Source organism: Nicotiana tabacum, chromosome 15, assembly GCF_000715075.1.
Source record: "Nicotiana tabacum cultivar K326 chromosome 15, ASM71507v2, whole genome shotgun sequence".
Classification (NCBI taxonomy): domain Eukaryota; kingdom Viridiplantae; phylum Streptophyta; class Magnoliopsida; order Solanales; family Solanaceae; genus Nicotiana; species Nicotiana tabacum.
In genome coordinates this window covers 128886543-128902933 of record NC_134094.1, presented here as the reverse complement: position 1 = coordinate 128902933, position 16391 = coordinate 128886543, and the positions used below count along the sequence as shown (strand labels likewise).

Genomic DNA, 16391 nt, shown 5'->3' with positions numbered 1-16391 from the left:
CTGTAATCTTCTATAAGTTTTATTGATGGAAATGCTATATTTTCCTAGCAGAGATATAGCAACAAGTTCTCGAATTATGTACTGGTCACACGATCTAGTCATAATGCATAAAAATTACAATGTAGGAATGAGAGTTGATCCACCATGTGTTGGTGGAAAATGAATATTAAATTTAGATCAACCTGAATCCATATTAAAATAATTTATGATATATAATTATTATATATTTATTAATTATAAGATAATAAAGAGCGCTGATGCATATCACGTTTGCTGAGCCCTGAAAATTTAACAGACAGTTAAAATTAGATTGGGAATTTGAAACTTCACTCACAAAATACAAGAAATTATTAGATATTATCATAACTCAAGCTTTCGATAAATCTCAATAAGTAGTTTGCTAACCTACTAAATACTAATCAAAACATATATGCCCCTCCATCACATAAGCAAATTTAAATGTAAAATAGTAAGACGTACCTTTTATATTAGTAGTTTATAAGTACGTATTTTATTAATTTTTTTTGAAGAATTTAAAAATCACATTGAAAATATCCAAATTTGTCTATAAATAATTTAGCTACGTGCAAGCCGGCGGAACATCACATATATAAAAAAAAATAAAATAAAATAAAAAATAAAAAAATTCTCCACTTTTGTCATCTGTTAATATTGAGATCATTCGTCCTTAAAGGGGCAGACAAATGCCTTTATTCACTAACGGAATACTATTAAAAATTAATTAATCTGGTTAGTACCAGTGATAGCCACGTTAACAAAATTTAACCAAAACACTTATACCCTTGCCCTTTCTCTTGCTCACCTCTTAACCTCTGAGAAATTGTTGTATTTTCCATCGGAGAAGGTGAAGTCCGGCGATATGATAGGAGTGAATGGAGATCAGAGAAGATTTTGGGATAGCTTCCTCCGCCGGCGCCGGCGACGGTGCCACCTCTTTTGCTCCTTGATCCTTGACCAAATGCAGCTCCAACCCCACAACTTGCTTTCAGTTTTTACCACCTATTAACTATGGTGAAAAAGGTGAAGTTTTAACTTTTTATCACTCTTTAATTGATCTAAGCACCAATTTTGTTGAGTTTTCTGCGTGTAAACATCTGGGTAGCGAGATTTGAGCATCATTTTCTTTACTTTTGCTTCCCTTTTAGTAATTTTTTGCCTTTTGTTTTCTCTTTTCAACTTTACTTTTTTTCCCTCCTTTTCACCACTGCTCCTTTTGCAGGCGTTCTTCTTTGTTTCACTCTTTAATTTCTCACTACATCAGTGAAAAAGTTGGACTACTATTTTATGACATGAAATAGGAAGGTCATAAGAAGTTTCCCATAAAGATTATGAATAGTGAAAAAGGTATAAAAGTCTTATAGCCGTTTTTTTTTTCTACTGTAAAGTTAAATTTAAAAGGAAAAACAATTCTTTTTTGTTAGAAGCAGAAACATTTCTTTTTCAAAAAAGTAGCTTCTCGCAAAAGCACTTCTTCGAAAAGTAATTTTGAAAAAAATACATTTAAAACATTTTTTAGTTTTTAGAAGTTTGGTCAAAACACTAATTACCGCTCAAAAATACTTTTCAAATTAATTAGCCAAACACAATTTTTTTTTTTTTTTTGAAAAACACTTTTGACAAAAATAATTTTCAAAATAAACCTATTACAATTATTAAGCACCGAGTGACCAATTGTGTGAGCTATCAATAAATGTAAATTTGACACTCATAAGATAGTTTTTACGTAGTAATGATGTGTTCAATTTGCCACAAACAAAGAAAGACCATGTTTAAAGCACAAAGATAAGAACTGTGAGGTCGGCCTTGGTCCAGGGGCAGAGCCGGAGATTAAGTTACGAGTTCGATTGAACCCAATAACTTTCGTCCAAACTCTGTATTTGTCTTAAAAAATTTATTTAATATATTCAAAGTAGTAGTTTAGAACCCAGTAATTTAAGAAGACTAGAATACTGAAACCATAAACTTCAAATCCTGATTCCGCGTAAGTTTGGTCCATGCCATTTGAGGTTCAATCAAGTAAAAAACAAAAGAAAGTGGACAACAAATAGTTGCCTGGGACCTTCTTAGGAGTTGGACCCCTTCACAATAATGTCACAGAGACAGTGATGGAACATACTACCTCGGCCTAATTTTATAAAGCAGTGTAAATTAACGTGTGGAAAAAATGTATATAAGTACAAATATGGAATGATAAGAAGACTTCATACCAGAAATTGACTTAAAATGTGACAACAACTCAGATATCATTAACATTAACAATACTATCAAGAAGCTTAATGACAAGTCTAACGGCTTAAAACAAGATGAATTCTTAAAAATGTATCAATGCCTAAAATATACAGTAGTACTTAGATATTATATTTATACAGCGCTCTATTTACAAGCTAGTGCCCACATACTCTCTACTTAGACATATTAGGTGCTAACATGTATTACCACCTAACCTCCGGATGTTATTCATTTTCTTTACGACAACTTTGTAACTACTGTGGTTTATGTAAAACTTGTACTATCTCAGTCTCAAATTTTATATTTTAATTGCAATTAAAAGTAAAATTAATTCTAATAGGGAATTTGTCTTGATTGACTTTTCATATGTTTTCTTCGTACTTTGGCTTTTTTCATTTTTGGCCAAGTCAGGTCGTCTTCCATATTTCACTCTTTAACTTCTCACAATAATGAAATAAAGGCAGGGTTCAATTTTATGACAGATTGGAAGACCAAATTCTGCATTCACATAGATGAGAACTGATTTGCCTCTTAGGCTTCAACTATTTCTCCTTAATTATTAAGCACCTCAACAACCCAATTGTGTCAGTTTTCTCACCATATACCAAAAGCTGATAATTTACTGTTAGTTGATCTTTAGCAATATTCTTCAACAATGTCTTATGCTTCTCCTTCCAAAGATTGGAAGTATGATGTCTTTTTGAGCTTTAGAGGTGAAGATACACGTAAAAACTTTGTGAGTCATCTCTATAATGCTTTGAAACAAAGAGGAATTGATGTTTTTAAAGATGATGAGCGTCTGGAAACGGGAAAACCAATTTCTGATGAACTTTTGAAAGCCATAGAAGACTCCAGATTTGCGGTCGTGATATTTTCAAAAAGCTATGCATCCTCAAGATGGTGCTTAGAGGAACTTGCACACATCATAAAGTGTCAAAATGAATTGGAGCAGACTGTGATTCCAATCTTTTATGATGTGAGTCCGTCTGATGTACGCCATCAAAATCCACCATTTGCTGAGTCATTTTCCCAACATGAGGGAAAATACAAAGATGATATGGAGAAGGTTCAAAGATGGAGGGATGCATTTGCGGAGGCTGGAAAATTATAAGGACATGATCTAAAAAATTATAAGTATGCTTTCTTTTTCTTTTTCTGTTCTGCTTTCTTGTTTTACATGAGGAAATAGGACCAAACTATAAGTTAAGTTACATTTCCAAACAAGTATCATCTGTGTATTTTGCCTAAAAAGAAAAGAAGATCCGATCCAGGAAGCAGAGACATGTAGTCGGTTTACTTGTATTTATAATTAAAAAACAAATTTAATGAACAGACGTTGAGCATGTGCTTTTTTAATAATGTACCGACGGTATGGTATATCGGCATCATTGGAAGATGTCATGATTTTCTTAAGATTCTCCAGATTTGTCTTATAATATCGTCATTTTGTTCTGCAATATTTTGAAAATGTTTAGTTGATTATTGGACTTAGATAGGTAAAACAGTAAAATTATGCAATCAGGAATATATAATTGATGGAAGATATTTTTCTGATTTATCTAGATAAGGCTTACAATTATTTCTAGAGTAGATTTTTAGAGATATAACATTATAATTAACAAGAGTAGTTGATATAAGCTATCCTGTAGCATTATTGTGGTCATTTATTTTAGAGAACAGTCTATTAAAACACTATGTTAACTTCTGTTTAATTTACGTAGTGTCTCTTTGCATCGTAATGTGTAGGGATGAGGTTGATTGCATCAATAAGGTAGTTGATTACATATTACCAAAGTCACTTCAAGCTATCCCACCGTCATCCGGAAGCTTAGTGGGTGTGGAACCTCAAATTGAGAAAATAATTTCATTATGGGATATGGAATCAAATGATGTTCGTTCCATTGGAATATGGGGGATGAGCGGTATTGGCAAGACAGAAATTGTAAGTATCATATATGAGAGATATCGTCATCTATTTGATGCTGATTGTTTTCTTGGTGATGTTGGAGAAATGTACCAGAAAAAGGGTCTTACATGGATACAACAAGCTCTCATCCGTAAGCTATTGGGGAAAAAGATACCTATAACTAGTGAACGCGAAGGTGCCATAATTATAAGGAATCAGCTTCGCTGGAAGAAAGTTTTGGTCATTCTTGATGATGTAAACCATCTAAATCAACTAAAAGTTTTAGTTGGAGAGACAGAGTGGTTTGGCAGGGGTAGTAGAGTTTTGATTACCACGAGAGACAAGCACCTGATAATCGCTCATGTAGGGGAGAATAAAGTGTATGAAGTCCTACTATTATCTGAGAATGATGCTCTTGAACTGTTTTGCCTGCATGCTTTCAAGAGAAAATCTCCAGAGAGAGATTTTGAAGAGCTTTCAAGGGAAGTGGTGAAGTATGCTGATGGGCTCCCTTTAGCTCTTGAAGTTTTGGGTCCTTCTTTTTGTGGACGAAACAAAGAGCAATGGAGAGATATAATTGATAGACTGAAGAAAATCCCTAATGATGACATTTTAGGAAAACTTAAGATTGGTCTTGATGGATTAAATAAAGATGAGATGAGAATATTTTTGGATATCGCATGCTTGTACAATCATGAACAAAGATATTATGTGGAACGAATACTTAAAAGTTGTGGTATTCATCACTTGATAGGAATAAGCCGTCTCATTGAAAAATCTCTCTTATCCATCAGTAGAGATGGCTACAGCTACATATTTAATATGCATAGTTTGATTAGAGGAATGGGTGAAAATGTCCTCAAGGAAGAGCACACAAACAGCAGAATATGGCTTCATGAGGAGGTTCATGACCTTTTTGCTGGAAAGTTGGTAAGGGATATTTGAACAAAATTGATAGTTTTGTAATCTGATAATATTGTGACTTTGTTCTGTTGAGTTTTTTCTGCTTTTTTTTTTTAATGATTCCTTGACAAATAGATATATGTTTCTTTCTTTACAGAAAACTAAAAAGGTGGAAAGCCTAAAGATCCCAAAAGGTTACAATTTTGAAGATGAAAATATAAATCATAACAAGGTATTCAAGAGGATGCAAAGCTTACAGGTATTAATAGTTGATAATAAAATTTTTTGCTCGGAAAGCACTGTCACTTGTCTTCCTTCTAGCCTGCGGTGGATTCAATGGCCGTTCTATCCTTCAAGTTCATTGCCGCAGCAGTTTGAACCATCACACCTCGTGGGGCTTAGATTATATAACAGTCGGCTTGTCGAACTTTGGCCAATATCAAAGGTATACTTGCGCCTCTCTCTCTCTCTCTCCAATACAACAAAATTCCATTTTTTTGTTTGCTAGGTTTAATGCACATAAATTGATCACTCCACGATTTAAATGCAAATGCGATAAATGTTTTGATATACACAATTAACATCAATATGTTTGGTAATCACTCACTTGAAAAGTGGAAACTTAAACTTACAGGTCCAGTGTACAAAATTCATCCAAAATCACACCTATTATCTTTCCCTTTCACTCCAACAACTCATATTTCCATCTTTTCCCCCCAATTAAATCTTCTAAATATTTAGGTGGAATCGAACTATGGTGACATTCACGAATCACAATCTAAACTTTAACAAATCGATGTATGTCCTGTTTTGAGTTAAATAAATTGTATATCAAAGATGGTTGAAGAAACTTTTTTTGTAGGAGCAAATATAATAATTAAATCTACCGTGAATCATGCATGTTAGGACGTTCGACCACGGAAGCTATTCACCTTGTAAGGAGGTTGGTTGAGCAATATAGGGAGAGGAAGCAGAAATTGCATATGGTGTGCATTGACCTAGAGAAAGCATACGATAAAGTTCCGAGGGAGATTTTACGGAGATGTTTGGAGGCTAGAGGTATGTATGCATGTTGCTTATATTAAGGTGATTAAGGACATGTATGAGGGAGCTAAAACCCGGGTGAAGACGCGTGCGGGCCTCAGACCACTTTCTAGTTGTGATGGGGTTGCACCAGGGGTCAGCTCTTAACCCATTTTTATTTGCCTTGGTGATGGACACACTAACACGCCAAATTCAAGGGGAGATGCCATGGTGTATGTTATTTGCGGATGATATTGTACTGATTGGCAAGACGTGAAGCGGTATTAATGCGAGGCTGGTGGTTTGAAGACAGACCCTGGAGTTTAAAGGTTTCAAGTTGAGTAGGACCAAGACAGAATACTTGGAGTGCAAGTTTAGTAACAAAACCAATGAAGTGGACGTGGTCGTGAGGCTTGATAAACAAGTCATCCGTAAGAGAGATAGTTTCAAGCACCTTGGGTCTATTATCCAAGAAAATTTAGAGATTGACGAGGATGTTACACACCGTATTGGAACGGGATAGGTGAATGGAGGCTCGCATCCGGTGTTTTATGTGAGTAGATAAGAATGTGCCACCTAAACTTAAAAATATATTCTACAACGTGGTTGTTAGACCGACTATGTTGTATGGGGCAGAATGCAGTCAAGAACTTCCATGTGCAAAAGATAAAAGTTGCAGAGATGGATGTGCGTGTATATCAGGATTGATAAGATTAGGAATGAAGATATTCAGGCCAAGGTTGGAGTGGTCCCGATGGAGGACAAGATGCAGGAAGTGAGGCTTAGATGGTTTAAGCATGTGAAAAGGAGAAGTACAGATGCCCCACTAAGGAAGTGTGAGAGGTTGGTCTTGGTGGGTCTGAGAAGAGTTAGAGGTATGCCAAAAGAGTATTGGGGAGAGGTGATTAGGCAGGATATAGCGTTGCTTTAGCTTACCGAGTACATGACCCTTGTCATGAAGATATGGATGTCGAGAATTAAGGTAGAGCGCTAGTAGGTAGTCGAGAATGTTTCTTTCCAATGCCAGTAGTAGTGGTATTAGTTTTGTATTCTATTATTGTTAGATTTCTATTACTACATGTTGTTCCTTTTGCTTCATTTTCCTATTATCTTGTTCTTGTTACTGCTTGTTACTACTGCTTTCTTTTCATCTTTCCTTGAGCCGACAGTATGTTGGAAACAACCTCTCTATTTTCAAGGTAGGGGTAAGGTTTGCGTACACAATACCCACCTCAGACCCAACTTGTGGGACTATATTAGGTTTGTTGTAATCAAAAGGACCTAAACATGCTATATACTTGTTTCTATAATTCATATTCACTAAACAATCATATTTATGAACCTTCAAAAGTGAAGAAATATTATATATATATATATATATATATATATATGAGTTTTGCTAACCTACTACAACCATGTAGTTAGTGGCGGAGTCAAGATTTTTAATTGGGGGGGGGGAGGGGGAGGGTCAAAATATAAAGAAGTAAACTCGCGAAGAAGCCAAAGGGTGTCAATATATAGTGTAAAAGGGCAGCCCGGTGCACAAGACATTCCGCGTTCATGCAGGGTCCGGGGAATGGTCACACTCCAAGTGGTGTGATATAGATAGCATACTCTAATGCAAGCATTAGTGGCTGCTTCCACAGCTCGAATCAGTGACCTATAGGTCACACAGAGACAACTTTACTGTTGCTCCAAGACTTCTCTTCTGTCAATATATAGTGTAACAATAACAACAACCTAGTAAAATCACACAAGTAGGGTCTGGGGAGGGTAGAATGTACACAGACCTTCTCTCTTTCCCGGAGGGATGGAGACACTGTTTCCGAGAGACCCTCAGCTCAAGAAGACGAAAATAGACAATAGAATCTGTGACAACAACAAAAATCAGAAAAATAATATAAGCCGTCAATATATAGTGTATATACATAAAAATGAAAGCTTTACTTAGCTACAAAGTGATATTTTCTATCGAAGGATTGTCGATTGATTCCCCTTGAGTACACATGGCGCCACTGCATGTAAATCTTTTTCCAAAATACCTACATTTGACTTCTCCAAAATACATATGGCAAGACATGCCACCACATTAAATGTATGGACTTTTGGGTTTTTAATCCAAATCCTTAAATTCCCTCTCCATTTATCTCCCATTTTGCTCCCCAATTGAACTCCAGCAAACCCAATCCCAAATTTGTACTCCTTTCTCAAATTTTCTTGTAGTCCGTAGTTGTATTCTCACAAAACATTCCAATAACATAACAAACATTGACACCAAAGGAGAGGTCAAAAGCTGGTGAGTGAAACATCAAACTGAATATTGATTAAAACTGAGTTTTGGCAAAATAACAGCGTCCTAAATTGTGCATCTTCTTAAGAAGAGCTCCCCACCCTTTACCGCCTTCCTCTTTCGCTTTCTTATAATAATACTGAATATTGCATTCTTTCAATGGTTGAAGAGAAATATTAAGTCAACGGGAAGAACAGATGTTGAATTCCTTCTGAATATGATCAAACAATAATTGTTGGGCGTCATAAAATAAAAAAGCAAAAAAGAATATAGACACCATAATATGACTAAAGGATGGAACCGTTAAAAACCGCACAAATATAGCTATATTTGCTTTCTGTGGGAACGAGGTTATAAATAACTTAAAATGAAGTACTTTATCACAAAAAATAGTACAAAAACTATTTTCATTTGAAGTTTCTTTAATATTTGGATTTCACAATTTCAAATAATTATGAACAAATTTTTATAATTGTACAACATCTTGAATATAAACTTGTTGGGAGTATGAACAAAGTCTTACATGGAAAGTAGAAAAGAAAAATAAGCTACTTATAAGTAGTTAGATACTCTTAATGGTGTGAGGTCTTTTGGTAAAATCATACGGGCTTGACCCAAAGCGGACAATATCATGCCATGTTGAGACTTAAGAGTATCTTTGGGCCGTTTTAATCTAACAACTGGTATCAGAGCCAATGGTTTAAAAACTTTAGTTTTTCCCTTGTATAATTTAATTTATCACTTCTCTAAAGATGACATGTATGCCCCGGGGTTGAAGTGTTAGCGCCGGGGTACTCCTTCACGACGTAAGCCCTATAAATATTTGATTTTCAATATTTTAAAAAGCAAAATCTAAAAAGGATCTATGATATTAAAAAAGGTTTTATTTTCATTCTTAAATTAAAAGAGAAGAAATATTTATTTAGATGTTAAGACAATTACGTATCTCAAAAACAAAACTGAAAACTGATTTCCATTTTCCGCATTAGCTACTGTTTAATTTGTTTTTCTCGTCCAGTCTACTTACTTTAATGACCATTCTGAAAACGAAACTTTTCCGTTTTAATTAGCTTGCATTTTCGGTCAATTCTGTAACAACCTTCTCTTCTCCCTCTCTCCTTTTGTTTTCCCTCCACAAAATACAATCGCAATATTTCTATTATTACTACTTAAGCTCACAGAAACATTATGTTTTATATTCCAGAGATTGAACAAGTTGAAGCATTTGGATCTAACCAAGAGCCTCAGGTTAACAAAGAGCCCTAATTTTGGTGATATGCCAAACTTGGAGACACTAAGTTTGCGTGAGTGTATGAATTTGGAAGAGGTCCATCCATCTCTTGGACATTGCAGAATGCTTAAAGAATTGGATTTGCGGGGTTGTAAAAAACTTAAGAAGCTTCCAAAATTTGTTTCCATGGAATCTCTTGAGACTCTCAACCTTCGTGAATGCACAAGTTTAAGAAAATTTCCAAAATTCTGTGGAAATATGCAGCACTTATCAGAACTCTATGTGGAATCCCCATGGATAAGAAGCTTACCCCCTTCTCTCAGTGGTCTAAGCAAATTACATTTGAGAGATTGTGAAGATCTTGAAAGTATTCCAGACACTAGCATTCAAATTCTTAGATTTCTGAAGATTTCAGATGGCAGGAAACTAGCAATGCCAAACAGCCTTTTTGAATCAGAGCAATTGGAGGAACTTTATATATACCATTGTTCTAGATTGGTAGAGCTCTCCCTATCTGTTATAGTTCAAAAGAAGCTTATTGAGTTAGTTTTAGAAGACTGTGAGAATTTAAAGAAGCTTCCAAACTCTATTCAGATGAAGTCCCTTAGACGACTCAAGATATCTAATTGCCCAAAATTAGATACATTTCCAGAAATCAATGGAGATATGCATTCCTTGAAAGAACTGACCATAAAAATTACAGGGACAAGAGAACTGCCTTCATCCATTGGGGATCTGAGCAACCTCGAATTTCTCAATCTGGATTCTACCGGGATAAGAGAACTGCCTTCATCCATTGGGAATCTGAGCAACCTCGAATATCTCAATCTGAAAGGATGTGAAGATCTTGTAAGTCTGCCCAACAGCCTCTGTAATTTGAAGAAGCTTGAAGAACTTGTTCTCAAAGGCTGCAAAAAGTTAGAGAAGCTTCCAGAAAAATTTGGTGATCTTCAACGGTTAAAAGAACTTGATGCAAGTGATACTGCAATCTCCCAACCACCTCCCTCCATCACCAAGCTTCACAATCTGGAGATGTTACAATTCTCGAATGCTGTACGACAAGTGCAGCATTCGTCAGGTTTTGTTTCACATCAACTATTAGCTTTTTCCTCCTTGACACAACTTCATCTTGGTAATTTCAACATATTGGGTGGACTTCCTGAGGATCTTGGATCTTTGCACTCTCTGGAAGAGTTGAATTTAAGAGGAAGCAGTATTTCTTGTTTACCCAAAAGCATCAACAAACTCGTAAGCCTGAAATCCCTGGATGTGCGATTCTGTCAGAATCTTAATGAACTTGAACTACCCCCAAATTTAAAGGAGTTATATGCAGATTATCATTTAGCCACGAAGAGCATCAGAGATATAGTATTTAAGTGTGTTAGGCTGCATGACATCTGTATATCATGGTATGGTCATGAAAGAACCGAATGCGGAATTGTCACAACTAACCAAGTTAATGTGTTGAAGTTCCTACAGCATTTTCTCAGGACATATATCCAGGTTTTTGCCTCTCCCTCACCTATGAATGTCAATTAATTGATCTATACTAATAATGATCTTCTGTTGCAGTGTGACTTTCACCAGAGGAGCTACTTTTGCATTACTTTCCCTGAAGTCAGAATACCAGAGTCGTTCGATTATCAGTTTATAAATCAATCAAAGATCTCAATTTGTCTGAATCCATCCTGGTATACCCATAAATTCCTGGGTTTTTCGATATGTTTCTATTCTGATAGATGTAGAGTTGATCTAATAGCTACATTGGTCTGCAAATCTGAGCCTGAAAGAAAACATTCCTTGAATTTTCACATCCACCAAAGTTGCCTTAACTTTCCTTCTGTCTTGTGGTACTACATACCATTTAAAGCATTGTGGCGCACTTCTGACGATAAAGAAGGGAAGATCCTAAATGATTATTGCCTATTTGAGGTATCCTCAGAAGCGGAAGCATGTTGGGGAATTCGCCTGGAGTATGAGAATAAAGTTAGGAAATGGAGAAGGAAGCAACGTGTGAGACAAAGTCCCAAACTCCATCCAGTTCCGCAAAACGATAATGCAGTGACAACTGAAATTGGTTGTTCTATGGTAATTGAACAACTAGAGCCATCATGCAGTTCTGGTTCGCTGGCATTTGTTGAGAATAACATCACAACAGAGAGGGGACTACATTTGGGGTATGAGAATAAAGCTCTAGAGATGGATCAAGTAACAATGGTAGTTCAGAAGGAACATGAATCTCAGAATGTTGAGCTGATTAGAGTTTGTGATAGCCTATCAAAGAAGATGGACGATGCTTCAAGAAAGAGAAAGAGAAATAGAAAGAAAAAGAGAAAGATGGCATGGGAAAATGAGACCAGCATCTCTCATAGCCCCAACTAGCTTGCATGATTTTGATTGGATCAGGAGAATCCTCTTAGATTTTTAGCAAATATTGGGTACCCGAAAGGAGAAAATCAAGGTTAGCCTCGAAATCTTGAGAATTCTCGTGTTCATGTGTATATTTACACTTAATTTCATGTTTCTTGGATGTAGGAAGCATCTATCCAATTGGATTTTAAACACAAAGAAGGTGTGTAATAGTGCAGCAATTACTCAATATCAACGCCATATGCTTGAAACTATGCAAGTAGTTGCTTGTTACCATTTTGTCGAGAAAGGTACCGGATATTGCTCCTACCACTTTATTCTTTCCTTTGATGCTTTAGGCCTCTGCTTCTATGTCTCTCTCAGTAAAGCTAAGAGCAAGGTAGCTGGTGATATCATCCTCAGGTTTGTTTTTAATTTTTCCCTAAAATTTTATCGTTGTAGGGGTAAAACAACAACAACCCAGTATAATCCCACTAGTAGGGTCTGGGGAGGGTAGTGTGTACGTAGACCTTACCCCTACCCTGGGGTAGAGAGGCTGTTTCCGATAGATCCTCGGCTCCCTTCCTCCAAGAACTCTCCACCTTACTCTTGGGGTAACTCGAACTCACAACCTCTTGGTTGGAAGTGGAGGGTGCTCACAACCATAGCAACCCACTCTTGTCGTAGTAGGCGTAACTGGAAATAATTTAAATGATTTGAAAATAATTCTGCCATTCGTACATAGACTATACTATTTTAGACAAATATATGCTTTTGGCTTTAGGTCGCTGCAACGTATCTCTGAGCATACTTGATCATCTGAAATATTTTTACTAATATATATCTTATTCTTTTACTTTCACGTTTATTTTATATTGGTAATGATGATGATATGAGTTGAGCTTAAAGAAAGAAATCAGGATTTATACCTCCTACCCAACTTGTTTGGGACAGAGGCGTAGTTGTTGTTATTATTGTAATTTGGAAATGAATTTTAACCTTCAAATCTAAGTTAAAAAAGAAAAAAAAAAGCTTGAACAACTTCAGGTAACTAATGAATTCGCTTCTTTTCTGAAATACTAGTGTACTTTCTTGCTGCTGGTTTACATGATATGGTTGTATTTTCTGTGTTTGATGTTTAATCGTTGCAATTCTCTTTACTAAGTGAAGATGTGCTGAAGCAGTGTGCAAATGTTGGAATGGGATCATTGGAAAGTGACTTTGGTTGATTTTATAAAATAAAAAATAAAAAAAGTGGGCCAAGCCCACCTTCTGTTACTACTACGTTCCTTAAGGAGATCAAATGGGCGAACTTTTGGTTTTAGAATCCTAACTAGAAAAGGCTACAAAGGAGCTATAGAATTTGAAGCGTCGGTGATAAGGATTTTTGCTATATATATATATATATATTTTTTTTTTTTGCTAAGTGAATCATTGCCGGAGGGAATTAAGGATAAGGTATTAAATTTATTTCTTATGTTGTTTAGTTATCAGTTTCGACTTTATGATTTAAGATGAAGTGTTTTGGTTGGTATGATGAGATTAAACTATGATTTAGATAGAGTTGATAACTTATTTTGTTATTTAGTGGTGAAATTATGAGAAGCTATCATAAGTAAGTTTGAAGCTTTAAAGAGAAATTAGGATTTTGAATGGTGATATTGATGGAATGGAGGGATAGTTATTGAACTAACTCAAGCAATTTAAGTTAGATGATATTCTGAATGCCAAGGATACGGGAAGAATTTACTTGGACATTAGAATTAAGAAGTTTCAGTCTTAAAGACTAGTTTTAATTGAATAACTATGTTGACTTATAATGAGAAAATAATTATATATATCTCTGACCCATGGAGGAATGAGTTAAACCAATTTTACAATTTGCTTCGAGGTTTGGACTTAGGCATTGACATTGTTAATTAATATTTTTTTTTTTTTATAGATTGAGGCTATTGAATGCCGTTTGGTTGGTGTTTTGGACATCACAATATTGAGAGACTTGCCGTTAGCGAGGTAAGTGAGACTTTAAGCTTTGGTGCTTGCTTTTCTAAAATTCGTTTTGAAAATGTGTTTTCTCTGCCTAGTCCATGTGTTGGGACAAGCGTGCGCTTGGTAGAATCGGTGGTCTTAGACTAGCCGCAAATATATTATTTTATGAAAAATACAAAAAAAATAAAAATTTATAAGTTGTTTAATGGCGTAATACGGCTGTGAGCCATGATGTTAAGTTTGATAGTTTGATACGGTTGTGAGCCATGGTGTTGAGTTTGATAGTTTGATACGGCTGTGAGCCATGATATTGGGGCATTGTGTATGCCTTTGTACATCACTCGAGCATTGTGTATGCTTCTTGATATATTTGGGGCATTGTATATGTCGCCGTTGTAGATTTGGGGTGTTATGTATGCTGTCGTGGACTTGTTGGGGTGTTTGGTTAATTTTCTACACTGTCGTTTATAACAAGTCCTTAGTGTAGATTGTGCTGAAATATATAATGTTGTTAAATAATTGTTTGGACCTTATAGAGTTATTATATGGTGAAAGAATTTTTGTGCTCGTTGTATGTTTATATTTTCTAACACTTATTCCAGAAGTATTCAGAGTAGCGAGTCGAGGATCTTACTGGATTACGTAACTCACTCCTTACCTGCATGTCTATCCAGATACTGTTGGTGAAGACGAAGGCGAGTTCGCTAGAGTTGATTCAGTTATTGAGGTGAGCCGCCACATTGTTCGTGGAGGCTGCCAAAAGACTCTTTATCATTTATTCATATGATGTCTTTTGTAATTCTCTTAGATGCTCCATGGTCTAGTGTGTGATTTGGCCTAGAGTTTCAATTTAGTACTTTGAGATATTAATTGTTAGTAAATAAATTATTAGATTATTTGGATGCTCATTTAATTAATCAAATATTGCACATTAATGGCTAAGGTATGAAAGTATGGTTCGCCTAGCAAATGATGTTAGCTGGGTGTCAGTTACGTCTAGAGAGTAGTATGGGACGTGACAGAAATGGTTTGAACATTAGCTTCTGTAAGGATAAATGATTAAACAATATTCCACTCATGGAGGTATAACCCAATTTATTCCATATTGCCCAAGATAAGAATACCTCTATTGCTCAAAAACTGATGTGGGTTCGAACAACTGGAATGTATTATTCAGAAGGTACGTTCAGGATTGGGAGATAGATAGCGTGTTGGAATTACTGAGTCTTGCCACAGCATGTTGGTGAAGCAGTTTTTTTTGGTGCTTGTGGAATGAAAGAAATCATAGATGTTTTGATGGGATCTCAACTCCAACTCACTCTCTTAAAGCTAGACTAATATTAGTACCCGCATGATATGCAGATAATATTATGATCCTGCTAAATGTTACAAATTAAAAATAAATAGTATGAATAAATATTGGCATAAATTTAAATATTATAACCCCACATATAGTCGGTAATACAAATAAATAAAAGTATAATATGATTCAAAAATATGCGGGTACTATTATGATCCTGCTAAATGTTACAAATTAAAAAAAATAGTATGAATAAATATTGGCATAAATTTAAATATTATAACCCCACATATAGTCGGTAACACAAATAAATAAAAGTATAATATGATTCAAAAATAAATACTCCTTCCCTTTCAATTTACATGAAGTGTTTTTCTTATTAGTACATTCCAAAACATATTTCTATATTTGAAAATAATTAACTTTAAATTTTTTATTTTATCAATTTTATCCATAATGAGAAACTCTTATAGCCACATAAATATCATGGCTACACAAAACTTTTAGGACCACAAGTTTTAAAAGTCTTTTTTTTTTTCGTTCTTAAACTCCATGCCAATTCAAACTACCACATCTAAATGAAACAGTGTGAAGTAATACTATATAAAGTAATAACTAATAAAAATAAGTTTAGTAAAATCTTAATTTAAATTATAAAAAATATATTATATTATTATTTCAACATAATGACTTCTCACATCAATATCAACTTTTACTAGCCTAAAATTATTCAATGACAAATAAATATATACATACACGATGATCTATTGACAACCAACATATTTGAATTTTTGGGATTTACCAATACCATTAATAGGAATAAATAATAATAAGGGCAACATAAAACAACCATTGATATGCACAACAAGACAACAAAATACCATTAATATCGCTCAATAAATAATAAATACAAGTACACCCAATTAAATCAAATTCTTCAAGTAAATGTCTTTCACATATAATTCTTCCAAATAACTCTCTTTCAAATATAATTTTCTCAAATAATTATCTTTCAAATATAATTCTTTCAATAAATCTCTTCAAATATAATTTCCTCAAATAAATATCTTTCAAATATAATTCTTTCATACAATACTTTTTAAATAAAAATTCTTCCAAATAAATATTTTGAATATAATTCTTCAATTAA

At 34.7% G+C, this 16391-nt stretch overlaps 2 protein-coding genes across 4 annotated transcripts; both read left to right on the top strand.

Annotated features, from left to right (window-relative positions):
- The first annotated feature begins 744 nt into the window (after positions 1 to 744).
- LOC107766360 (disease resistance protein Roq1) lies at positions 745 to 14883 on the top strand. 3 transcript variants are annotated; one of them, XM_075231272.1, is made up of 9 exons: positions 745 to 1041; positions 2733 to 3384; positions 3997 to 5086; positions 5217 to 5504; positions 9577 to 11106; positions 11176 to 12064; positions 12139 to 12263; positions 13895 to 13965; positions 14616 to 14883. In XM_075231272.1, the coding sequence occupies exons 3-6, from the start codon at positions 4127 to 4129 to the stop codon at positions 11983 to 11985; spliced, it is 3588 nt and encodes a 1195-aa protein (XP_075087373.1). In that variant the 5' UTR covers positions 745 to 1041; positions 2733 to 3384; positions 3997 to 4126; the 3' UTR covers positions 11986 to 12064; positions 12139 to 12263; positions 13895 to 13965; positions 14616 to 14883. The 3 variants fall into 3 exon arrangements, with proteins under 3 accessions (XP_075087373.1, XP_075087374.1, XP_075087375.1); XM_075231273.1 differs by lacking the exon at positions 745 to 1041 and having other exon boundaries at positions 2651 to 3384; positions 12139 to 12375; XM_075231274.1 differs by lacking the exons at positions 745 to 1041; positions 13895 to 13965 and having other exon boundaries at positions 2651 to 3384; positions 14616 to 14855.
- Positions 2906 to 3361, top strand: LOC142169856 (TMV resistance protein N-like). Its single transcript, XM_075231790.1, has one exon. The coding sequence runs from the start codon at positions 2906 to 2908 to the stop codon at positions 3359 to 3361; it is 456 nt and encodes a 151-aa protein (XP_075087891.1).
- Positions 14884 to 16391: the final 1508 nt, after the last annotated feature.